A 26,442-nucleotide genomic window follows, 5' to 3' on the forward strand; every position below is an offset into this window, starting at 1 on the left:
ACTTCAGTTTCCGTCAGTTCCTTCCGCAAGTGCTAAAATAATCTGATGCCCCAGAGAGAGGAGGCAGCTCAGCCCCGCGTTCGGCTGCTGTCGAGGAGGAGGCCGGAGTCCCGGGAGAGGATGCGCCCCGCGGAGCCGCCTGGGCCTGCGGGAGCCGTGAGTATTTCCTGCGGGGCGGGCTCCCCACCGGGAGGGCTCCCCACCGGGAGGGCGGCTGCGGCCCCTCCGGAGGCGGGAGGCTCGGACCAGGTTGGAAAGTAGGAGGTCAAGCGTCCGTGGCCCGCAGTGGGGGGCTGACAGGGAAGTTGTGGCTTGCTGCATCCAAGCTCCACCAGTTCTGTTTGGGTGCTGCGGCTCTGGGTGGAGGTGGAAATACCTTCTCTGGGAGACTTAGGGGTGGCATGGTGTAGTGGAAACAGCGAGGGCTTCGGAGTCAGACCCGGGTTTGATTCCTGGCTCTATGGGGAGAATTCCTGAGCCTCAGTGTCTTCATCTGCTAAATGGGAACAATAATGCTCCCTCCTGGGGCTGGGTGACTGGATGTAATGAGCCTCGGCTGTGAACACTGAGCCTGCCTTTCCTGACCCACATTGTGGACTGAGAACCACGATTTCATAGATGAAGACCGGGAGACTGATGAATAACGACATACTTAAGGATATCTTCCATGTGCCACCCAGTTCGAGTTCAAGGTGTTGGGTGGGGATAGAGCTGTGAAGACAGGCAAAACCCTTTCCCCACCGAGAGTGTGTGTCCATGGGAGATTCCCACAGCCCAGAGACTTGACTCCAGGCCTCTCTGACCCTGGTGTCCAGTGCTCTTTTGTAGCCCTCAGGCCATCTCCAGGTGGCCTGGATTCTGAAAGGGTCAGCATATATCCCCCAGCCCTTAGGAACTGACAGAAGTTCGGAGCCACCAAGTGGGCTGCAGGCTGCCCTGAGAATCAGCTGCCAGTTCGCTGCACCCCTGAGGGGAGGTGACCACGTGACCAAGGGTGGCTGGGATTGCAGAAGGCTGAGGCAGGGTCCCAGGGAGGGAACCCCTGGATAGGGCTGGTTTGCTGCTGCTGCATCACTTCAGTCGTGTCCGACTCTGTACGATCCCATAGAGTGGTGCAATTCCCAAGGGGGTTGTTGGGGGTAAAGGGACTCCAGTGGAGGTTTCTTCCATGATGGGTACAACCTATTAGCAATCTGGATGGGAGAATCATCCAGTTCATAGAGTTGGCCTTGAACTAGGGCCTCCTGTGCCCCCTTCACCTACTGGCTGTACCGACTCTTTCTGTGGTTGTTGATGGTTTACTGGGTTATATAGCCCTGAGGCTTATTTATTTTCCTCACATACCACGTAGGTTTGTACATGTATGTCTGAGAGTTCCTAGAGGGGATTATAGAATCATGGGGTGGGGGACCTCAACTCTTGTGTTTAGATTCAACAAAACCCAAGACCTCTTTCACAAAGAAGGTGATTTTATCTAACGGGTGCCCTCATGGGAACTTCATGAAAACCCATGTGAACCTGATCCCATAGAGTCCTTAAACCCATCATCCAAAAGCAGAAGGCTCCTGGTAATTGTCTTTGGGCCTGTGTTAGGAATATGTTGACCTGTCTGTCTCTAGTCTTTGTGATTCTTTCAAAAAAGTGATGCCAGTACTGATTGTAATCTGTGTTCTGGCTGTAATGTGCATCCACATCACCAAGTGTGAGCTAGACTCTTGGATGGAACACTAGGCGTACCTCACATCGTGCTCAGATCCACACTGTAACCACATACATTAGGGCAGGGTGGGCTTGCACCCAAGGTTAAAAAACATTATCTTTCTTGGAAGAGGCTTATATGCTCAGGGATGCTCACTGATGGATCTGCACATTAGTGACAAATATTTTTCCTTGTTACACTCATTCGCCCTCCCGCATTCTTCTTCTCCTCAACCTCGTCATCAAATAAATATAATAAATGTCATATGTTTACTATGTGGGAGATTCTAGGCTAGGTTAGGTGATGATCTCGGAAAGCTCAGAGAGGTGAGAAGAGGGGAAAAGGACATGATTTTATCAAGCCTCATGAGCAAATGTCAGCTTGAGTTTAGGGGTTGTTTAGTTGCAATTGACAAAAATCCAACTGAGCTTGGTTTCAGCAAAAAAAAAAAAAGAGAGAGAGAGAGAGAGGATTTATTGTTTCCAATAATGAAAAAATGTCTATGGGGAATAGCTTCAGGCATGGCTGGATCTGGGTGCTCAAACATTGCCAGGAATCCATCTATCTTCATTCCTCAGCTTTGCTTTCCTCTGTGTAGGCTTCATTATTAGGCAGATCCTAAAGTTGTTGGCAAAGATGGCTGCCTGAAGCTTTAAGCTTAATTCCTATCAGTTTGGCATCTGAAGTAGGAAGAGAACGCCTCTTTTCTAGTAGTACTAGCAGAAATCTTTGGATTGATTCTCTTGGGGTTGGCATCTGTGTTGTACCTTTTATAAACCAATCACTGTGGTCAAGGAATTAGGCAGCTCTGATGGGCCCAGCTTTGTTCATAGTCCTCACTTTGGAGCCTTGAGTTGAGGCCAGACCCAAAAGAACACAGATTTTTAAGAAAGGAAGGGGGTTGGTTGCACAACAATGTAAATGTACTTAACACTAAAAATTTATGCACTTAAAAATGGCTCAGGTGGTAAATTTTATGTTAGTGTATTTTACCACAAATAAAACATTTTTAAAAATAAAAGCAAGCAAGAAAACAAGAGGTGATTTCCTCAAAGGGGAATTGAGGAGCCGTTACCAGAACGAGAAATGAATGTGGGTAGACAAAACCAACTGGTTTCCAGAGTGAATGGAGTCAGGAGCTGAGACCAAACCACACATGTCTTCTCATTTTAATGTGTGAGTGATTTTAGACTGAGCAAAGGGCGTAAAGGAGGAAGTGGAACCTTAGAGTGCATCTCACCAGCAAGGTGGGCATGAAGACCAGGATTGGTACCAGTGATGGCTAAACATGGCCACAAAGCCCTCTGAAGACCCAGGGACTCCCCACCTCCCGCCTTAACCCACAAGGTCACTGTGGTCAGATGCTGTGCTCTATACCCCAGAACTTTCTGTTGTCCCTTCCAAGAAAGAAAAGAATAGGGAGGGGATTTTTCTTCACAAGGTAACCCTTGGGGCTCTGTTTTTCCACCCTGGCTCTCTCAAGCAGCACTTAAGTGTCTGAGGCAGCCCAGCACCCACAGTGCCCTGCAGGGGATCACCTTGGGTGCACATTACACTCTCCCACAACCTCATGTTGTTCTCTTTTAGCCAGGCTGGACACTGGCTGCTCTTGGTTGTCCCTGTTTCACTCTTTGTTTGGCCCGGCCACGATCCCTCAGGTCTCTTCTGCCTTTCCAGTGTCTCCCCTCAGTGGTCCCACCAAATGCCAAGGCTGAGCTCCCTCCCTCAGCCTGCAGGGTCAGGGAAAGTGAGTCTTTCCATTCCTGGCCCCGGGCCACCTCCTTCACCTTCTGACATGTTGATGGTCTCCCCATCACTGCTCAGCCTGACACCCTGAGTCTTCCTCATGGGGCTCTCTCTATGACCTTTCTCTTTTTCTAGGTTCTTGTGCCCTTCCTTGGGTCCCTGCTGCTGTTGCTAAGTCGCTTCAGTTGTGTTCGACTCTGTGTGATCCCATACACGGCAGCCCACCAAGCTCCTCTGTCCCTGGGACAAGAATACTGGAATGGGTTGCCATTTCCTTCTCCATCCTTGGGTCCCTAAACTGACCAAACTTTTGCTAATATTAGTGTCTTCTTATTCCTTATAAATCCTCAGTTTTTTCTAGGTTTTCTATAGCTCTTTTTGCAGAACTTCCAGAGGCTCTCATCTTTGTCATAGGTACACACCATGGCATTGACAAGGTACCTCATCCACAGAGAAGACCTTGACTACGTGAACACTCAAGAGTACTATTCAGAATATCAAACACCATAGGTATAGGCACTAACCAATTGGAATGGACATTGTCCTTAGAGGCAGGATCCTGGGATTTCCCCAACCCCAGGTCAGATGTTACCTCCTTTGTTGCTGGATAATGGGGGAAAGGGGGCTAGGAGTTCCAAGAGGGCAGCCAGGAATCTGGGGTGGGGGCTCATGGGATATCTGTTTACCAATAAATACTTACCTGTACAACCCAGCTGAACTTTCCCCCAATATATATTCTTCCCAAACAGGTGCACATTCAGCACCTCCTATCTGGGCCGGAACTCAGCTCTGATTTGGTTTTGTTTTTTGGCTGTGCCGAGCAGCTTGTGGGATCTCAGTTGCCCTACCAGGGATGGAACCTATGTCCCCTACATTGGGAGCTCAGAGTCTTAACCACTGGGCTGCTAGGGAAGTACTCACCTCTAGTTTTGGCTTCACTGTCTACAAGCTATGAGACTTAAGCAATTCACTTTGGCCTTTTTGAATCTTGAGAGTGAAAGTCACTCAGTTGTGTCTGATTCTTTGCGACCCCCATGGACTATACAGTCTATGGAATTCTCCAGGCCAGAATACTGGACTGGGTAGCTGTTCCCTTCTCCAGAGGATCTTCCCAACCCAGGGATCAAACCCAGGTCTCCTGCATTGCAGGCAGATTCTTCACCAGCTGAGCCACCAGGGAAGCCCTTTTGAACCTTCGATGTATTGTTTGTAAAATGGGAATAATAAACAATGACTGTACTATAGATACTTGTGCACTAATGTTCACAGCAGCATTATTCACAATTGCCAAAAGGTAGAAACAACCCAAACGTCCACTGATGGATTAATGGTGGGAACAAAATGCGATCTGTGTATTATTCAGTCACAAAAAGGAATGACTTTCTGATGCAGGCTATAACATGAAGGGACCTTGAAACTATTATCCTAAATGAAATAATTCAGGCAGAAAAGGACAAACATTAATAATATATGATTCCACTTATATAAGGTACCTGGAATAGGCAAATGTATAGAGAAAGAATAGTGGTAATCATGGGCTGAGGAGAGGGAAGAAGTGGGAGCTATTGTTTGATGGGACAGTATTTTGCTTTGGGATAATAAAAAACCTCTGGAGAGGGATAATGGCGAGATTGCACAGCAGTGTAAATGCATTTAATTCTACTGAATGTACACTCAAAAATGTTAAAATGGTGAATTGTGCGTATATTTTACCACAATAAAAATGGAGATGATAATTCCTACCGTGTAGAACTGTTTCAAGTATTCAGTTCAGTTCAGTTCAGTAGCTCAGTTGTGTCCGACTCTTTGTAACCCCATGGACTGCAGCACGCCAGGCCTCCCTGTCCATCACCAACTCCGGAGTTCACTCAAACTCACTTCCATCGAGTCAGTGATGCCATCCAGCCATCTCATCCTCTGTCGTCCCCTGTTTCAAGTATTAAATGAGATCAAATATCTATAAGAAGCCTTTGCAACCTCAAGTGCTATTATTATTAACGAGTAACATTAAGTTATCCTGGAGTAGGAAATGACTACCTACTCCAGTACTCTTGCCTGGAAAATTCCATGGACAAAGGAGCCTGGCAGGCTGCAGTCTATGGGTCACAAAGAGTTGTACATGATTGAGCACGTACACATGCAACAAGTCATAATCCAATTGTTTTGCTTTATCCAAAAATTCCCTAAAATCATTATTTTTTTGATGAAAGGGTTAAAAAAATCACATTACTTTCATTCCTCTGGGAATTCAAGTAAGTGTTAAGAGAGAAAAAGAAATAGCCTTAGAGCAGGAGGCCCACCTTGCTAGTATAATTTGGGGGATTTTGAAAAGGGTAAAACTATCTCCCATACTGTCCTGAAACTACACCATGAACATTTCATTATATAATATAATGAAAACTTATATGAATATCTATTAAACAGCAGTGCATTAAAGAGGATATCAGTCATTCACTGTTTAGGATGAGCTGCTTTCCTCCTAATTCTGGCTGAGAACACTGAGGCTGTGATTATCAAATCTTTTTTTTCTCTTACAAGACAGAAACTTTTTTTCCAAATAAAACAGCTGACTTTGCAATCTCAATTAAATTGAGATTAAAGTAATTAAATTGACCCAGAAGATTGAAAAAGTAGGAACGTTTTTTAAAGGTTAAATCACTTGTTTTGCATTCTGAAGTATTTAGGGGGAGGTGTGCTGATGACTGCAATCTATTTTGAAATGAATCAAAAAACAAGATGGCTTGCAGGATGGATAGAAGGATGGGTAGATGGATGGATGTATAATTAAAAACAAGCATGTGTGCTCAGCTGCTCAGTTGTGTCTGACTCTGTCAGGCTCCTCTGTCCATGGGATTTTCCAGGCAGAAATACTGGAGTGGGTTGTCATTTCCTCCTCCAGGGGAAAAGCAAGTATAATAAAATGTTAGTATTAGAATATAGGTGGTGGGTATGCCAGTGATCCCTGTTAAAGTTTTTTCAACTTTGCCCTATGTTAAAATTTTTCATAATAAAAATTTGGAGAAATTACTATTAATATTTAATAACTATCCACATTCTTTTTCATAAATAGAAAAACCAAGTAATTTAAAACTTCCATAGGAGTTATAACTATCTATAATATAATATCATATTATTTGAATTATTGGATCATTATGCATCTGAACTGTTAGGATATAATGAGGAGGTGACACCTATGTCGGTCCCTGAAGAATGAATAGGAGTTCAGCAGTTGGAGAAGGTCTGAAAAAGGGCCTTTCCCACAGAGAAACAGTGTGTAAGTTAGTCAAGGATATTCCAAGATGGCTGGGGTTTTGGGGATTGACACTGAGTTTTGCTGGACTCACAGACTAAGTTTGAATTGCAGCTCTGACATTCTGTAGCTGTCCCAAACCCAAGAGAGCCTCAATTTACCAAGTCTAAAGTGAGGAAGAGAACATTTACTTGCTAGGATTTTCTGAAGATTATTTTATGTAGAGCACTTATTCTAAGGTGAGCACTCCATAAGCATTAGTTATTACAGCTAATAGCCTGGAAGGCGCTCTGGGAGCTTGAATACTATCCCTCTGAGCTGGTCAGTTATCAGGAATCCATATCATTTCATTCCTGAGGTGTGCTCTTTCTCAAGGGAACTAAGGTCAGTGGTTGAGTGGGAGTGATATATTTCCACTCTGAGCAGTAAGCCTCAGTTATCACCTGTAACCCCTTCCGTGCATAATCTCTCACAGACTCTGGGTGATGTCTCCCCTGAATGTCCCAAGGCCCATACCCTGCAGCTCACAGAGAAGGGAGACGGTGTTGCAGCCCCTCTGTGTTATTTAACACCAGCTCCCTGTTTGTAGAGGAACTCTGCCTTCCCTTTAACCTGACACTATCTTGTTAGTGAAGTCCACAACATTTCCTTATTGACAAAGCCTTGTCACACACACACATTCTCTCATTCAGTCTTGACAAAACCCTGTGAGGTCAGCAAGGCAGCTATTATTGTCAACCAGAGCCACCACAAGAGTGAGGTGATCAGAGAGAACAAACCTGTGATACTGAACGGAAGTGACAAGTTTGAAACAAATACATTATTGGTTAGATGCCTATCAGAGAGAGAGTGTGGGTCTCTCTGCACAAAGGTGATACCACCAGCCATGTGACAGCAAGGTACTACCACCCCAATAGGAGCAGATTTGCAATTTTTAAGCCTGTGGCCAGATGCAGCCTGTGGCTATGGGACGGGATGGAGCACACTGACTTCTCTTGGTTCCAAAGGCTGATCCTGACCACACGGGGAAGCTGGTTGACTCATTTGTAGCCCCGAGGAGATGGAAGTCCACAGAGTAGCACTCTCCACACCCTGGCTGCCTGGAATTGCCATAGGAAGAGCCCAAAGGAAGAAGAGCCTCTGTGGCCTCCAGGCTCCCTCCAGGTGGAGGGAGCCCTTCCCAGATGAAGATTCTTCTCACAGGATCCTCTGTGGAGGCTGGGTGACCAGATGTGCTAGGCTCCGAGTAGGAGAAAGAGATCTGAATTTTAAACCAGGGCTTGGAAGCTACTGCTGTGTGTTCCCTGTGGCACCTTGTCCATATCATTTCATCTTTCTGGTCTGAGTGTTCTCACCTCCTGCACACTGGTGGGTAGTCCCTTCAGAAAGCTACAGTTCTCCTCAAAAGTGTGGTCAGTGACTAAATTCAAATGATGCAACTCCTCACTTATTTGTCCAGGCTCCGAGTGGGATCCAGGTCCCAGAAGCAAGTGCAAAGGGGCTCCAGTAGTACAACCAGCTGCTCACAAAACAGGGAGCTGCCCCTCATTGTGTTTAAGCCTAGGCAGGTGGACAGCTTCCTGGGAATGAGGATACTTAAGGATGACAAAAAGTATTTTTTTAAGTTTTTATAAAAGTTGTCTTAATACAGTAATAGCCTTGCAGCACAGCCATTCCCATTTTACTGGAAGAATATTGAGGCCAAGAAATTGAGTGATGTACCCAAGATGAGAGCCAGGCTTTGAACCTGTTCCATCTGTCCCCTAATGTTAACCGTAAGTTTATTTTCTGTTAACAAATTCATTATTAAGAGAGGAAGCCAGAGAAACAAATCATGAGGTCTGAATAACACATCTCAATTCTAAAGGCTCTTTTGCTCCAATCCTCAATTTGCATGTTCTTTTTTAACAAGTCAATATTCTTTGCAAAATATGGGAATGAATTAATTTGATCAAAGATACAACTGGGCCTTTACTTTTATAACTATTCTGCATTTTCTTTTACATGTAATTCCAAGATCAAAATTTAAAAATCTTTGGATGTAAAGGTCCACATTTTGGATATTTCTCCAAAGAAGACAGAAATGGTCAGTAAACACATGACAAATGCTCAACATTATTCGTCATCAGGGAAATGCAAATCAAGGCAACAATGTGATACACTTCACATGCTAGGATGTCTATAATAAAAATGACAGAAAATGACCAGTGTTGGTGAGAATGAGGAGAAATTGGAACATTAGTAATGTTGCAGACATCATGCTCTTTACTTCTAAATAATTCATTATGTATTTTCTAAGAACAAGGATAGACTTACATAACCAGAGGACAATGATCAAAATTTGGTCAGTTGACATTGTTGTGTAGTCGCTTAGTTGCGTCCAACTCTTGTGCAACCCCAGGTGCGCTGCCAGAGTCCTCTGTCCATGGGATTTCCTAGGCAAAAGTACTGTGGGTTGCCATTTCCTTTCTCCAGGGGATCTTCCTGACCCAGAGATCGAACCCACGTCTCCTGCATTGGCGGGTGGATTCTTTACTGCTGAGCCACAGGGGAAGCCCAGTAAATTAACATTGATATAATTCTATTATTTCAAATGTTGTCTGTATTCAAATTTTACCAAGTACCCCAGTAAAGCCTGTAAAGTACTTCGATCATTTGGTTAAGGAGGCATTTGCCAGTTTTCCACTATAAAGCTATAAACTATATATATAAACTATATATAAGCTATAAAGCTAATAGTATAAACTGTTACTTGTTACTTTTGCATTAACAAGTAATGAAATAAGAAGATACTTTAAGACTATATTAATATCTTGTTTCCCAGCAAAGTTTCACGTTTAGTTTTACCATCCCTTGTGATTCTTGCCTGTAGGATGCACTTTGAAAAATACATTCCTGCATTCAGATTTCAGTCACTTGACTGTGCTTTTTTGAAATATTACATTGTTTTGTTTAAGCTTACCAAAGAGCACAAGTCCTGTTTTATTTAGGTTCTTTTCATTGCCATGATGCAATATGTGGGCCAGCCTATGCAGGTGGTGATGGTGGTGAAGTACTACCATGGAACACCATGGAGCTCAGAAATGAACCCAGCAGTTTCCAAGAAACACCAGGAACCAGAGAGGCAGCCTTGAGCCCTTCTCGCCACCCTCTCTCCCAGCCTGTGCAGTTCATCCTCTTGCCATTCTTCCCAGCGTCTTCTCTGCTCTCTGCTCCCCATTGACTGTCTCATTCTGTTCTGTCCTGTTCTGTTTTTTCTGTGCCTTGTCATCTAGCTTCTAACTGCTTCCTCATGGCAAATCCCTCAAGATTCAATTCCACCTTCTCTCTCTGTGCCTCTTGGCTCCAATTTCACTGCCAATTACCTAATTCTCTCCCTTGTCTCTGCACTGAGATCACTCATGGGTGCCGGCCGCATGTAAGGATTGACCTCTGTGGGTCAGGTACTTCCTGTCAGCTTGGTGGAGGTACAGATAGTGATGAGCTCACAAGCTTCTTCTGAGGACTGCCCCTCCAGAGGGACTGTGGTTGTGGTGGACAGAGCTATGTACCTGGACAGTGGAAGTTACAGTAGTACATCAATCACGTCTCTTGAACCACAGTCAGACCACGTGATCTAAAACCTCTACCCCTTTCAGGTATGAGAGAGAGGTGCTGTCTGGAAGCTCTGATTCAAATGTCAAAGTGTTAGAATTTTCAGGATATTTTAAAGGTTTATGTGTAATGCATTTTAAGCTTAAATGTTTCCTGAGTACCTTTCTGAGAAGAACTTTTGAAAAAAGGTACATTCCTGGAAGTTTGGGGACAAAAGATTACCGTTATCACACTCCCTTTAGGAACTCCCACCTTTATTTCATTTTCCTCTTAAAAAAAAAAAAGTTTGAAACATATGAAATTTACAGGAAAGTTGAAAGTATAATGCTAAATTTGCTAGTTGGTAGTAATTTGCTTTAATTCTCTCTGTTGAGCCGTTTGAAGGAAGGTTATATAAATTGTAGAAATTGTGAAATTTCACCCCCAAATATTACAGCACGCATTTCCTAAGAATAAGACATTTTTGTACATAACCACAGGATCCTTATCGTACCTAAGAAAGATAGCAACAGTCTGGTAATATCATCTGTACATAATACTATCTAAAAAGACATCATTTAGTACACACGTAAATTTCCCCAATTGTCTCAAAATGTTCTTTTAGAGATTTTTTTAAAATCCGAAATCCACTCAAGTTACATGCATTAGATTTGACTGTATTATGTTTCTTAGTCACTTGTAATCAGACTTCTTCCCTCCCCTGTCTTTCTTTGTTTTTTAAAACTGACTTTTTTTAAAGAGTCGAAGCCAGTTGTCTTGTGAGACATCTTACAGTCTGTATCTTTCTAACTGTTTCATTTTGACTGGGCTCAGGGCAAACAATTTTTGGCAAGGGTACTACTGAGGTGGGACTTTGTTTCCGAAGGCAGGACACCTGGAGACTCAGGATGCAGGTGGTCTCATAGGCGAGATGCTAAATATGACCATGTGGAGACAGTTGAGTTTTTTTTTTTTTTTTTTGCTGAAACTCAGAGACTAGAGCTGCTTGCCTGAGGCATTCAAATACTTTTTGGTAGTAGGAATTATTTGAAGTGGTCACAGACTGGGGTTTCTGTTCTTCATTATCTATTCTCTGTGGTCTGTGACCAGCTGCCCTTCCCTTTCTCCCAGGATCCCAAGTGGGATTTGCTCTTTTATTTTTAAACAAAGGCGAACTCCCTTCCTATGGAGTCCTCTCCCTAGTGCCTGTGACTTTTGTGTTCTGGGATGTCACTGTCATACGTTTACACCCCACACTTGTGCCAACTCTGCTTCTAGAGATTCTGCTCCTCATCCCCCACCCCCAACCAGTCTATAAATACTTGCTTCTAACACCAAGTACCTCTGAGAGTTCTCCACTTTCACCTACAAGCCTCTTTCTTTAAAGCCTTTTTTAGCTTATCTGATTATTTTGCAGAGAAAATTCTCAATTACGTGCTAATGTATTGATAACACTCTTAGCACTTGCTAATAGTGCCCTTAGCAAAGAGGTTGCAGTCCCAGCTCTGGTGGCAGCTGCTAATAGTAGTAGCAGCAGCTGGAGAGGGTGGGAAGGTGAGGGAGTGAGGAGGTGATGTTCAGGGTGCCTCTGAATACTAGAAATCCAGCATCCTTTGTGAAAATGAAGCAGAAAACACCAACAAAGCAAACCCAAAGCTCGGGTCAGAATTACTCCCTATGTGTGTGTGTGTGTTAGTTGCTCAGTCCTGTCTGATTCTTTGTGACCCCATGGACTGTAGCCCACCAGGGTCCTCTGTCCATGGGATTCTCCAGGCGAGAATATTGGAGTGGGTAGCCATTCCCTTCTCCGGGGGATCTTTCCAGCCCAAGGACTGAACCTGTGTCTTCTGCATTGGCAGGCGGATTCTTTGCTGTTTGAGCCACCAGGGAAGCCCAGAGTTATTCCTCAGTATTCCCAAACTTTGAGTATGAGGAGCCCTTTGTATGCACAAAAATACCTATAGATCAGCCCTTACCTGATGGCTGTGTTTTACTATCTGCTGATTAAGACATTACATAGCAACAGAAAGCTAGTTGGAATCAATAACCCTTAAAAGACCTTGTATTTTATTAATACAGGAAAACCTACATCCGTTTGAAGAAAAAAATAGTGTACATTTGTGTTTGTCAGCTGTTTAGTCGCTAAGTTATGTCTGACTCTTTGCAACCCTATGGGCTATAGCCCACCAGGTTCCTTTGTCCATGGGATTTCCAGCATGAATACTGGAGTGGGTTGCCATTTCCTTCTCCAGTGTTTGTCAGAGGACCTGACAAAAACAGGGACACTGCTGCCATCCTGTATTTTGCTTCTTTTGATGATAGAGATGGAAATTTCAGGACTTCAAGAAGCAGAGACCAATCAAAAGGCTTCACTTATCATTTCTTCCCTGTCCTTTACAAAAGAAAGTGTTACCCAGGTCTTCTGGACAGGAGCCACTCCTTGGCCTGTATGTGACAGTCTTCTTCCATCCAAGCAATCCTGAACCCAGTACTGATGTAGTCATGACGATGGATAAGGAAGCACTGCACAGCCACTCCTGGCAGGATCAGGATGCTCCTTCCAAAAGGAGTAAATGTTCCCATCCCTTCCCCTCGTTCCACCCAACCCGCGGGGCCATCCAGTCAGTCTCCTTTCACCTCACTTGGCTCAATGAAGCAGAAGCTTCTCCCTATTGTTTTGTAGAAACAGAAAAAACAAACAAGCATAATTTCTAAAACAGGAGTTTTTGCAGCCGATACACATTCTTCCTCCTCACTGTTAGTGTCCTCCTGTTTCAGAATATAGTCTTGGTGCGTGTTGTTTTATGAAATAAATTTATTTTCACCACTTATTTATGATGACCAGATCTGGAAAGAGAAAAACCAGACAGAAAGCCAATTGTCTTTCTGTCTAAAAAAAGAAATATTCTTTATAGACAAGGGATGAATGTGGGGTTGAATCACAGGTTTTTTTGATATCTGATTAGAAAACATAGTATCAAGATGAATGGTTATATAAGGGATGCCACTAAGCATTTGAGGTCCTGATATTTCAAGGACTTCTTAAAGAGGAACCAGGAAGGACATTTTGTGAGGACACAAACAGAGTAGATAGAAGATAGAGAAAAAATGTAAATACAACACTAAGAGGGCCTCACACACGACATGGGATTTATAATCTTAATATTTCCAAGTCAGACGTGTTATAGACAGTATAGACTCTTGTCTCCTGCCCACATCTAGGTCAATGGCATCTTGTTCCTTCAAAACTTTCCACTAATAAGAAATTCACAGTCTCTGACTTCAGTAATATCCATGATAACTATGACAAGATAAAAGATAATAGAGAGATTATAGAAATCATTAGCTGAATAAATGAATATAGGACTTATTTGTTGTTGTTCAGTCGCTCAGTCATGTCTGACTCTTTGTGACCCCATGGACTGCAGCACACCGGGCTTCCCTGTCCTTCACCATCTCCCGGAGCTTGGTCAAACTCATGTCCATTGAGTCAGTCATGCCATCTAACCATCTCATCCTCTGTCATCCCCTTCTCCTGCCTTCAATCTTTCCCAGCATCAGAGTCGTTGCCAATGAATCAGATGTTTCCAATGTATCAGGTGGCCAAAGTATTGGAGCTTCAGCATCAGTCCTTCTAATGACTATTCAGGGTTGATTTCTTTTAGGATTGACTGGTTTAACCTCCTTGCAGTCCAAGGGGCTCTCAAGAGTCTTCTCCAACACCACAGTTCAAAAGCATCAATTCTTTGGCACTCAGCTTTCTTTATGGTCCAACTCTCACATCCATACATGACTACTGGAAAAACCATAGCTTTGTCTAGACAGAGCTTTGTTGACAAAGTAATGTCTCTGCTTTTTAATATGCTGCCTAGGTTGGTCATAGCTTTTCTTCCAAGGAGCAAGCGTCTTTTAATTTCATGGCTACAGTCACTGTCTACAGTGATTTTGGAGCCCAAGAAAATAAAGTCTGTCACCGTTTCCATTGTTTTGCCATCTATTTGCCGTGAAGTGATGGAACTGGATGCCATGATCTTTGTTTTTTGAATGTTGAGTTTAAGCCAGCTTTTTCACTCTCTTTCACCTTCATCAAGTGTCTCTTTAGTTCCTCTTCGCTTTCTGCCATAAAGGTGGTGTCATCTGCATATCTGAGGTTATTGTTATTTCTCCTGGCAATCTTCATGTGTGTTTAGTTGCTCAGTCATGTCCAACTCTGTGACCCCATGGACTGCAGCCCACCAGGCTCCTCTGTCCATAGGGATTCTCCAGGCAAGAATACTGGAATGGGTTGCCATGCCCTCCTCCAGGGGGTATTCCCAACCCAGGGATTGAACCCACCCTGCAGGCAGATTCTTTACTGACTGAGCCACTACTATATTTAAAAAAAAATGGATTTAGCATTTTCTGCTTCCACACTTGGAAAAAACTCTTCAACTTCATTATCTGGTTTAACAAAAAGAGGTGCAAGTAGATTCTGTTAATGCCATCTGCTTCTCATGTCAGGATCTCAGGTCTTATATTGTATACTTGCCCAGTGGTCACCCAGACCAGGAGGAAACACGGTACTTATCAGGCTCTACTTGGAACATGGGTTGATTTGCAGTTCTTTTGTATTACTCTATGGCTCCCACTGTGGTTCAGGCCCATGAAATAGGCACCCTTGATCCAAGCCCCTTTAATATAATGAAGGGAGGTTCCAGGTTACTTCATTTAAATTATTAACATCATACGTCATGTGTACTCTCCATCATAATTGTTCTTCGTTCACTTCTTTTTTCTCCACCAAAAATGTATCTAAGATGAGTAACATTTGATTTAAAAATGGATGTATTTTTCAGAAGTTATCAGACAGATAGGAATAAAGTGGGAGGGTTATTTTTTTTAAAAGCATGCTTACACATAGACACTCTCATCCATTTGGAGATGCTGTTAAGCCGTCCTCACTTAAGTGTGGGAGGAGGGAGGCAGTCCTGTGCACACAGAAGAAGGTTCATGGGATTTTCCCATGAAGATTTGGCATTCCAATTGTTAATCTTGTATCCTTCACTGTGCCTTGGGCTTTCCAGGTAGCTCAGTGGTAAAGAATCCGGAATGCAATTTTGATCCCTGAGTAGGGACAATCCCCAACAGTAGGAAATGGCAACTGCTCCAGTATTCTTGCCTGGGAAATCTCATAGACAGAGGAGTCTGACTGTAGCTCATGGGGTTGCAAGGAGTTGGACACAATTGAGCACACACAATTCACTGTGCCATGGCTCTAAGGAAGGCTTCTGCAGCTACATGCTCCAGGAAGAGTGTTTTTCATCTCCCTCTCCTCAATAAATGATTATTATTTTGAAAGCCTTTTATCGCTTTTCAGAGTCATTGCATACCTTTTTGTTTAGTATTGTTCCAAGCTCATGCTCACTTACATCACTGTATTAGCCAGGCTCCAACCAGAAAACAGAAACACACAGATTATTTAAAAACAGAGGAAATTTAATGCAGGAAATTGGGTACACATGGTGGAAGAGGCTGAGACACCAACTAGAGAACAGACAGTTAGTCCAGAGATTAGCAACCTCAGGAAGCTGCCACCTTCCTAGGTAGGGGGAGGATAGAGGAAGGAAGTTACCAGAGCCTGGAAGTCACCAGAAAAAGCTTAAGAACTTCTTAGTCCCAGGCAGAGAGGGCGGGAGAGAAATACCATGGATTTTCTTTTCCTTCTACCTTCTAACTAACCTCCCAGTAACCAGGCCAGCTGGAGACCAGCTGACATCCAGAGCCCTCAGAAGTCAGCCCCCAGCGAACCAGAGCTGAGTTGGGGAGGGTAAACTATGGCTTCAAGGACAAATAGCTCTCATCTGTTACTAGGATTAGCCTTTTTTGTTTCTGTTCAAATACATTTGTTCTGGAATTTATTAATGCAGAATTTGTAATCCAACCTTCTCACATAACTTTTACAATTTTATTTGATATAATGATTTATTCATTCTTCCAACCAAAGTATTCATTCTTTCCCCTTTTTCTGTAGCTATTAAATTACCTTGGAGATTACACATAGGAGTTATAGCTACTCAACCAGCCCATAGGTGTTAAGAACTCATAAATAATAATTATGTTATTAAGTACTTTCATAGTTGAAGTACTTTCATATATACTATTTGATTCTCATAAAAATTCTGAGTAGTTATTATTATCTCTGTGTTATAGAAGGATTAGCTGAGTTTTGGAGACTTCATATGAATGGCTCAGGGACGAATAACAAATACTGGAACCAGAATTCAAACCCTGGTCTGTCTGGTTCCAAATCCTGTAATCTTCCTGTGCTGCCTCATGAAAGATAGAGTGCCCAGAGGGTACAGCAAGAGGCTTTCTGGGCTGGTTGGCTGAGTTTAGGAGAAAATATGCTTTAAATTTGCAAAGGTTTTCTTGTTGATCCAGAAATTAAAGTTACAGTCTGGGCATAACTGACATCAGGCCTATTTGGCATTCCAGTCTGCAGAGTTATACTCCTGTACTCTTGCCCTGAATACATCTGAACTTGATATCAGTATACAGGGTTGACAGTTCTAGAAGGTCACAGCAGCATGTACCATCCCAAGCCTGACAGAGAGGGTGAGGGATGAAGGAAGGAAGTCCATGGTTCCCACCTCCCTCTCCTCAATAAAATAGAGGATACAGTGAAATTTGAGTGTCAGTGATTTTTTTTTTTTTAGTGTAAGTGTGTCCCAAATATTGCATGGGACATATTTACGCTAAAAAGTTGTTTGGGGAATTCCCTGGCAGCCCAGTGGTTAGGATTTAGCACTTTTCACTGTCAAGGCCTAGGTTCGATCCCTGGGTCAAGGAACTAAGATCCCACAAGCCATGCAGCACAGCCAAAAAAAAAAAAAAGAAAAGAAACATTAAAGCTGGCAAATTTTTAAAACAGTTTTTTGTTGTGTGTCTGATATTCAAATGGCATCTTGTAATTTGCTAAGTTTGGCAACCTTCTCTTAAGGTAGGCAGTGATCCCACCTTGTGTGCCTGTGTGTGTGAGGATTGGAAGTTTACTGAGGAGAGCAGCCCATATGGCTCTGTTTTTGCCATCTGTGCCCTGCATATGCCATAAGGTAATAATTCCTGCACAAGTGCAGAAGCGGAAGGTGAGCCTGGGAAGGGGATTCCCAGTGTCTGGCAAATACGGATAAATTCTGAATTGGAGGTTCCCTCTGTGGTAAGGGGAGCTGGCCCGACCTGAAGCGAAGGTTAAAGCTGACTTACCTGGTTTCACTTAGCTTTTCTGTCCGTCTGTTTTCACTGGTGAGTATTCAAATCTGACCAGAATGTTAAAATTAGCTGTAGAGATGTATAAACTTATTCGAAGAAAGGGAAAGAGGAAGGGGCCCGAGATGGCTAGATGTGTCAGGCAGAAAGGTCTGTGGGTCCCATGGAATAGGGGAGGAGATTCATGGTAGCACTGGAACTGCTGGTCCAGGAGACTCAAGAACAGATCCTGTGGGCCTTCCTGGGTAGATGTCAAGGAAAGGATGGGGCAGGTGAAATGCTGGGGGCCAGGGAATTACCTCTGATTCTGAGGAATGCAGAGCTGGGAGGGGATGCCACCCGGCTGTAAACTCTCCCAACAAGAGGACAGTCAACTCAACAGCACCTCCTGGGTAAGAAATTACCTGGAACTCAGGGAGGGGAGTCTGCAGGTTACTTCCAGCCTGGCAACTAAGTTGATCTTGAATAACCTATTACTGTCTTTGGCCTTTTCATCTTTGGCCCTGTAAAAATGCAGTGGTGGAGGGTACATTACATTTCCATTAAAGTTTCTCTTTGTTTCTAAATTCTATTCAGTTCAGTTCAGTTCATTTCAGTCGCTCAGTTGTGTCCGACTCTTTGTGACCCCATGAACCCAAGCATGCCAGGCCTCCCTGTCCATCACCAACTCCCAGAGTTTACCCAAACTCATGCCCATTGAGTCAGTGATGCCATCCAACCATCTCATCCTCTGTCGTACCCTTCTCCTCCTACCTTCAATCTTTCCTAACATCAGGGTCTTTTCAAATGAGTCAACTCTTCACGTCAGGTGGCCAAAATATTGGAGTTTCAGCTTCAACATCAGTCCTTCCAATGAACACCCAGGACTGATTTCCTTTAGGATGGACTGCTTGGATCTCCTTGCAGTCCAAGGAACTCTCAAGAGTCTTGTCCAACACCACAGTTCAAAAGCATCAATTCTTCTGCACTCAGCTTTCTTTATAGTCCAACTCTCACATCCATACATGACCACTGGAAAAACCATAGCCTTGGCTAGACTGACCTTTGTTGACAAAGTAATGTCTTTGCTTTTTAATATGCTGTCTAGGTTGGTCATAACTTTCCTTCCAAGGAGTAAGCGTCTTTTAATTTCATGGCTGCAATCACCATCTGCAGTGATTTTTGGAGCCCCCCAAAATAAAATCAGCCATGTTTCCACTGTTTCCCCATCTATTTGCCATGAAGTGATGGGACCGGATGCCATGATCTTAGTTTTCTGAATGTTGAGCTTTAAGCCAACTTTTTCACTCTCCTCTTTCACTTTCATCAAGAGGCTCTTTAGTTCTTCACTTTCTGCCATAAGGGTGGTGTCATCTGCATATCTAAATTCTATTGGTATATGTATAATTTTATGCCTCCTCATGACTTCTGTTGTGTGCTCACTGGCTGGGTAAGAGAGCCAGTAACCACACTTTATCATAGTCCTTGTTATATTTGAAGATTGCTTTTTTTCATTTTTCCCTCAGGCGTTTCCCTTATGGAGGCAAAATACCAAAATCCTGTTTTCAAAGGTCTGTATTCAAATGAGTTAATCAATGAGATCTACTCTTTCTAAAAGCCTCATGTCAACACAACAATTAGTAACTCTATGAGACCACAGGATACAGTTAATATTTCAATCCCAGTTCACTATTCTTTCATTCATTTATTCAGCAAGTATTTATTGAGTTCAGGCGATGCATCAGGCAGATCTGAGCTTTGAGAGGAACATTTCAACAGAACTACAAGACATGGCAAACTCTAGGTGACCTGAGACCTGGTTCCTCAAAACATTTGCTTCTCTCTTCTGTTTCTGGACTCTTGAGAGTTTCAGGTTCAGCCACCTGCCCACCAAATGGTAGAGGCAAAATGAAAATGAGTTCTTGTTGAGAGTTGCAGTGAAAGGTTAAATGTGCTGGCTAACTTGAGGTATTTGAATAATCTGTGGGTTTCCACCTCCCCATAGCTGTGGGCCTCCGAGAGCGGACACAGTGGGAACTGGCTTCTTCTACAAGGAGGGCACAGCAGCCCTCTGGGATGTCCTTCTCTTACCAGCTCCTTCCTTGCCCTCTGTCCACAGTGCTGCACTTGAGATGGAGCTACTGCCCCTCTGGCTCTGCCTGGGTTTTCACTTTCTGACAGTGGAATGGAGGCACCGAAGTGGAATGGTCACAGCAGCTTCGCAAGGGGGCTGTGAGTTGGTGAGTTTTCCTGGGTGCTCCAAGTTGTCTGTTGCTCCTGTCCTGACAAGGTTGGGTCCAGTCCGAAAGCTGATGGATTGTCAATCAAGGAGGGGACGGGATGAATGAGTCTGAATCACTCTGTACCTTCTTACCACGATGCCATGTGCAAGTTTTTCTTTAATAAAAGGTAAATATGATGCCTGGGAAAGGCCCTGCCCCACCTTTCTCATACCTACTGAGGACAGGTGATCTCAGAGGCACACCAAGGGCAGCCACCTGAAACTTTAAAAACACCTTGTTAGGAATCTGGATGATGGAGCTTCACTAATGGTATCAGAGTCTCTGGGTGGGGCATATTAAATTTGGAGAAGCCCTACCTCAGAGCCTGTGTGTGAGCCAGTAGCGAATTCTTAACCAGCTGTACTGAAGAGCATGCTGCCCACGCTGCCCTGCACAGCAACATCCCTACCACGCTCAGGCTTAAGACAGTCTGGCGAGAGATACCTGAGCTTCTGTGGTTCACCCTTTCCTGGGCTTTCAGCCTATATATGGAAGCAGACTTGAATCCTAACAACTGAGCACACTCTAGAAAGTTTCTCCTTTGCCTATAACTCAGTGGTGTCAAAAGTCTGCTTGAGAAACATACAGTTAATGAATATTTCTTGAGCCAGGGGCCTGGTGGGCTGCGGTCTATGGGGTTGCAAAGAGTCGGACACGACTATGCAACTAACACACACACACACACACGTTATGTACTAGGCACTGGGAAGATAAATTGGATTCCAGGATTAATGTGTGCCTGCATGCTAAATTGCTTTAGTTGTGTCCAACTCTTTGCAACACTATGGACCGTGGTTCTCCAGGCTCCTCTGTCCGTGGGATTCTCTAGGCTAGAATACTGGAGTGGGTTGTCATGTCCTCCTCCAGGGAATCTTCCCAACCCAGGGATGGAACCTGCATCTCTTATGTTTCCTGCATTAGCAGGCAAGTTCTTTTACCGCTAGCGCCACCTGGGAAGTCGTCAGGGTTAATACATTCAAAAATGTGTTCTTCAAGCTGATGAATCTTAAAAACCCAGCTGGTCATGATTCTTAACCACTTTTAGTAACCTCTAACCACTACGCTGAAAGAGACTTCAGTAGAGGGTAGGGGTTATGAGCCAGACCAGGTTTAAACCTGGGCTTCCCAGGTGGCTCTCGCGCTAAAAGAACTTGCCTGCCAATGCAGGAGATGTAAGAGACGTGGGTTCGATCCCTGAGTCTGGAAGATCGCCTGGAGGAGGACATGGCAACCCACTCCAGTATTCTTGCCTGGAGAAGCCCATAGACACAGAAACCTGGCAGGCTATAGTCCATAGGGTTGCAAAGAGTCAGACACGACTGAAGCGACTTGGCACGCACGCACGCAGAAGGTAGGGGTTATGAGTCAGAACAGGTTTAAACCCCAGCCCTACCACTTACTAGCTGGTGACATTGAGCCAATCTGTGCTTCAGTTTCCTCATCTGTAAGACATGTAGGTAATAATAGTACCAACCAGTAATACCATAACACTGGACTTCAGTGATGACTAAATGAGTTACTGTATGTAAAGCACTCAGAACTGTGCCTCGTATGTGCTAAGTGCTATGTGTTTTATCTGCTGTTGTTGTTGTTAGTCTCTGCTATACAGACTTTCTTTATTCTCTTACAGAGGCAATGAAAGGTCAACATCACAATACCAAATTCAGGAGTTACCAGGCATAGAAGGAGGGAATAAAGCAGGAGACTCCCTCCCTGACCCCCTGCAGCCTGGTAGGGACTCAGTTACCAGTGAGATCAAAGAGTGGATTTCCTATGCTCTTTTGAATTGAAGGTTGAGGGTTTGAAAGTGCAGGCACCCTCCAAAGCCCCTCTTTGCAATAGCTATGTGACATTATCGCGAAGTTGACCTAGAAAGCTTTCTTGGGCTCTGATGGCCATGTGGTCTTTTTGCAACACGTCAGTGGGGCTGCAGGAATTGCAGAGATGGGTCCCCCACAACTGTAGCAACTCTGGTGAAACAGGGTCTCAGAGCTTGAGGAAAGCCCCTAATCACTGTATTCTTTAGTCCCCACAGGGGGAAAAACCAACACTTACTCAAATAAAGAAATACATCTTGATTTTGCATGGGGAGATTCAATTTTGCAAAGATGTCCGTTTCCTCCCACATTACTCTGTAATTATAATGCAGTCCCAATCAAAACTCCGGAAACTTTTTGGGCTGTGAGATATAGAAGGAACTAGACAAATTCATCCTAATGTTCATTTGGAAATTACAAATAAATGCTCAACAACCGGAGGTTAATTAATTAGAGCGTGCTAAGTGCTGCGATTCATGGGGTCGCAAAGAGTTGGACACGACTGAACGACTGAACTGAATAATCGGTCTAGCTAACATTTATTAAGCATTTATATGGCAGGTTCTGTGTTAAGTGCTTTACATTGACAATCACACTGAATCCTCAAAACAAACCTATGAGAAAATTACAAGTATAATTTCCGTTTTACAGGTGATGTAATGAAGGTCTTAACTGGTTAGGTACCAGCCTAAGGTCACACGTTTGATAAAAAGCAGAATCAGTGGGCTGATCCTGGAGATCTGGCTCTCAACTTCTGTGCTCTTCATGCAATGAAGTAACATACAGTTGCCAAAAAGAATGTGATCAAATTTATTTTTATTGCCAAGGCAATATGTCTATCACATTTTATTAATGGGGGCAGGGGAAGTTAATTACTGAATAGTTTTTAGAATGCAGTCTCATTAAAATTTTTTAAATTTATTTTTAAATTTATTTTTTAAATTGAAGTATAGCTGATTTACAATGTTGTATTAGTTTTAGGTGTATAGCAAAATGATTCAGATATATATATATATATATTCTTTTTCAGATTCTTTTCTCTTGTAGGTTATTACAAAATATTGAGTACAGTAAGTCCTTGTTGCTTATTTTGCATACAGCAGTGTGTTTATGTTAATCCAAAACTTTTAATTTATCTGTCCCTACACCTTTCCTTGATAACCGTAAGTTTGTTTTCTATGTCTGTGGGTCTATTTCTATTTTGTATATAAGTTCATTTGTATCCTTTTCTTTTTTAAAGATTCCACATATAAGCAATATCATGTGATATTTGTCTTTCTCTTTCTGACTTACTTCACTTAGTATAATAATATCTAGGTCCATCCATGTTGCAAAAAAAAAAAAATGGTTTTTTTAAGTTAGATAATATCTTTGGAAGGAGTTCAGAGGAGATGTAACAGAAGGATAACGGCATTTCTTTGAAGGAGAGACTGAGGTTACTGAATAATTTTGTACATTTATATAGTGTATCCATTTTTAATTATGAGAAGGTTTATTTTGATAATCAGATAAAGAACTTGGGGCTCCAAGAGGTTAATTCCTTGCCCAGAGTCCAAAGCTAGTAAGTAGCACAGCCAAGATTCAGACTTCAGTCTGTCATCTCTTCAAAGTGCTGCTTTTTCCTCTCTCTCAGATTCTTCTCCCCTGGGATTGGGTCCACAATTGTAGACAATCACAAACCTTGTCCTACTGACCAGTCTATGGAAAGGAATGCCACTGCACTCAGGAAAAGCACTGAATCTGGCAGTGAGAACACTGGGCTCCAGTATCAGCGCTGCCATTGGCTCTTCACTTGTCCTCTCCAGAACCCCCTTTACTTCAGGGGATTCAGGGTGATGAGCTCTCAAGTCCTCCTGAGCTGTAATATTTATCAGCTAGGAGTGTAGAGGAGCCTCCTGGGCAAAATTTCTTTGGGTGAAATCAGGGTGCCACAGCACTGCTAGTTCTTGAGCAGCGTCCCTGTTAAACACACAGATCTTAAGATCATAGCATTAACAATGCAATAGACACTGCATTAATAGCTCCACTGAGTGCCAGGCACTGTGTAACCTCTTGCCCAATCTCACTACAGTCCTCTGAAGTAGGTACTGTGGTTTAGTCACTAAGTCATGTCCTATTCTTGCGACCCCATGGACTGTAGCCCACCAGGCTCCACTGTCCATGGGATTTTCCAGACAAGAATACTGGAGTGGGTTGCCATCTCCATCTCCAGGGAATCTTCCCGACCCAGGGATCAAACCCTGGTCTCCTGCATTGCAGTTAGATTCTTTACCAACGGAGCTAAATAACTTTATCTCCATTTTACCAAAGACATACCAGATTTAGGCTAAATTACTTGCTCAAGGTCACATAGGGAACAAAGGGCAGAGGAGGGATTCAAACTCAGGTAGAGACCTGATCCTTGGTCCCTTTCTGCAGTTAAAACCAAACTGTAAGAGCAAATGTCAGCACTCCGCACTTGAGGACAGGAGCTCCAATCTTCCCAAACACTGTGTGTTCTGAGTGAGACCTGGAGCATTAAGTAAGCAGTCAGAGGAGTGAGCTCTATTTCTGTACGTAAGCCCCGACCTCAGAGGCCCCCTGCCCCGCTGACCAGTGTGTTTCTGGACCTAGCTGGATGGAGTGGCTGACTGTCGAGGGCGGAACCTAGCTTCAGTGCCCAGCGATCTCCCGCCCTCCTCCCGGACGCTCCTCCTGGATGCCAACCCTCTCAGGACCCTGGGGAACAACTCGCTGCAGCGTTACCCTTTCCTGGAGAGCCTCAGTCTGCACGACTGCTACCTGGAGCGCATCGGCCACGTCGCCTTTCAGGAGCAGGCCCGCCTGCGCAGCCTGGCGCTGCCTGACAACGCCCTCTTCGAGAGCTACAAGGAGACGGCAGCCGCCCTCCACGGCCTGCGCGGTCTGCGCATGCTGGACTTGTCAGGGAACTCCCTGACGGAAGACATGGCGGCTCTCATGCTCCAGAACCTGTCTTCACTGGAGTCCGTGTCCCTGGCGAGGAACATCATCATGAGGCTCGATGAGTCCGTCTTTGAGGGCCTGGGCCACCTCAGGGAGCTGGACTTGCAGAGAAACTACATCTTTGAGATTGAGGGTGGTGCGTTTGATGGCCTGACACAACTGAGACACCTCAACCTGGCCTATAACAACCTCCCATGCCTTGTGGATTTCAGCCTCACCCAGCTGCGGTCCCTCAATGTCAGCTACAACGTCCTGGAGTGGTTCCTAGCGTCTGGGGGAGAGGCCGCCTTTGAACTGGAGACCCTGGACCTCTCTCACAATCAGCTGCTGTTCTTCCCCCTCCTGCCCCAGTGCAGCAAGCTGCACACGCTGCTGCTGCGGGACAACAACATGGGCTTCTACAGGGACCTGTACAACACCTCCTCACCACAGGAGATGGTGGCCCAGTTCCTCCTGGTGGATGGCAACGTGACCAACATCACCACCGTCAACCTCTGGGAGGAGTTCGCGTCCAGCGACCTCTCCAGTCTCCGCTTCCTGGATATGAGCCAGAACCAGTTCCAGTACCTGCCAGATGGCTTCCTTAAAAAAATGCCTTCCCTTTCCCACTTGAACCTCAAGCAGAACTGCCTGGTGACGCTCCACATCCGGGAGCATGAACCGCCAGGGGCGCTTGTGGAGTTGGACCTGAGTCAGAACCAGCTGTCAGAGCTGCACTTGGCTCCCGGGCTCCCTGGCTGCCTGAGGAGCCTCCAGTCCTTCAACCTGAGCTCCAACCAGCTCCTGGGTGTCCCCGCTGGCCTTTTTGCCAATGCCAGGAACCTCGCTACAGTTGACATGAGCCATAATCAGATCTCACTTTGTCCCCTGCCTGCAAGCTTGGACCCCGGGGGCACCCCTGGCTGTGTGGATTTCAGAAATGTGGCATCTTTGCAGAGCCTGTCCCTGGAGGACTGTGGGCTGGAGGCACTACAAGACTGCTCATTTCAGGGCACCGCTCTCACCCACTTAGACCTGTCTGGAAACTGGGGGGTTCTGAATGGAAGCATTGCCCCTCTCTGGGATGTTGCCCCCACATTACAGGTCCTGTCTCTCAGGAACGTGGGCCTCACTTCCAGCTTCACAGAGTTGGACTTCTCTGCGTTTGAGAATCTGAGGAGCTTGGACCTTTCAGGAAATGCCTTGACCAGTTTCCCAAGGTTCGGGGGCAGCCTGGCCCTGCAGACCCTGGATCTCCGCAGAAACTTGCTCACGGCCCTTCCTCAGAGGGCGGTGTCTGAGCAGCTCGCAGGAAGCCTGCGGACCATCTACCTCAGTCAGAATCCATATGACTGCTGTGGGGTGGAGGACTGGGGGGCCCTGCAGCGCCTGCACATTGTTGCCGACTTGGCCATGGTCACTTGCAACCTCTCCTCCAAGGTCATTCGCCTGACGGAGCTGCCCGCAGGCGTTCCTCAGGTTTGTAAGTGGGAGCGGGTGGACATGGGCCTGCTGTACCTCGTGCTTATCCTTCCCAGCTGCCTCACCCTGCTGGTGGCCTGCACCATCACCTTCCTCACGTTCAGGAAGCCTCTGCTGCAGGTCATCAAGAGCCGCTGCCACTGGTCCTCCATATACTGACCCCGACTATGTTCTAACGTGCCCACATTAGAACTTTGGTCTGTGCATGTAAGGACACCTTCTCTGCTGAGTTTCAAGATCTGATGCAGAAGACAAATCTGATGAACTGAGGTTTAAATTAAAGTTTAAAATGTTTCCATCCCTTAGTTGTCCCAGGTTCTTCCTCCTTCACTGTGGTATATCCTCAACCATCTTGGTAAAATATTTATTAAGTGATATTCTGTGAAAATAAAAAAAATGTGTCTTATAAATATTTTTAAAATCAAA

General features: G+C 44.6%; 1 protein-coding gene across 1 annotated transcript; it reads left to right on the forward strand.

Annotated features, from left to right (window-relative positions):
• Window positions 1–26,442, forward strand: NRROS (negative regulator of reactive oxygen species). Its single transcript, XM_005897815.2, has 3 exons — window positions 1–156; window positions 19,612–19,732; window positions 24,205–26,442. The coding sequence occupies exons 2-3, from the start codon at window positions 19,625–19,627 to the stop codon at window positions 26,173–26,175; spliced, it is 2,079 nt and encodes a 692-aa protein (XP_005897877.2). The 5' UTR covers window positions 1–156; window positions 19,612–19,624; the 3' UTR covers window positions 26,176–26,442.

The sequence above is a fragment of the Bos mutus genome, chromosome 1 (genome assembly GCF_027580195.1).
Source record: "Bos mutus isolate GX-2022 chromosome 1, NWIPB_WYAK_1.1, whole genome shotgun sequence".
In the NCBI taxonomy this organism is placed as follows: Eukaryota; Metazoa; Chordata; class Mammalia; order Artiodactyla; family Bovidae; genus Bos; species Bos mutus.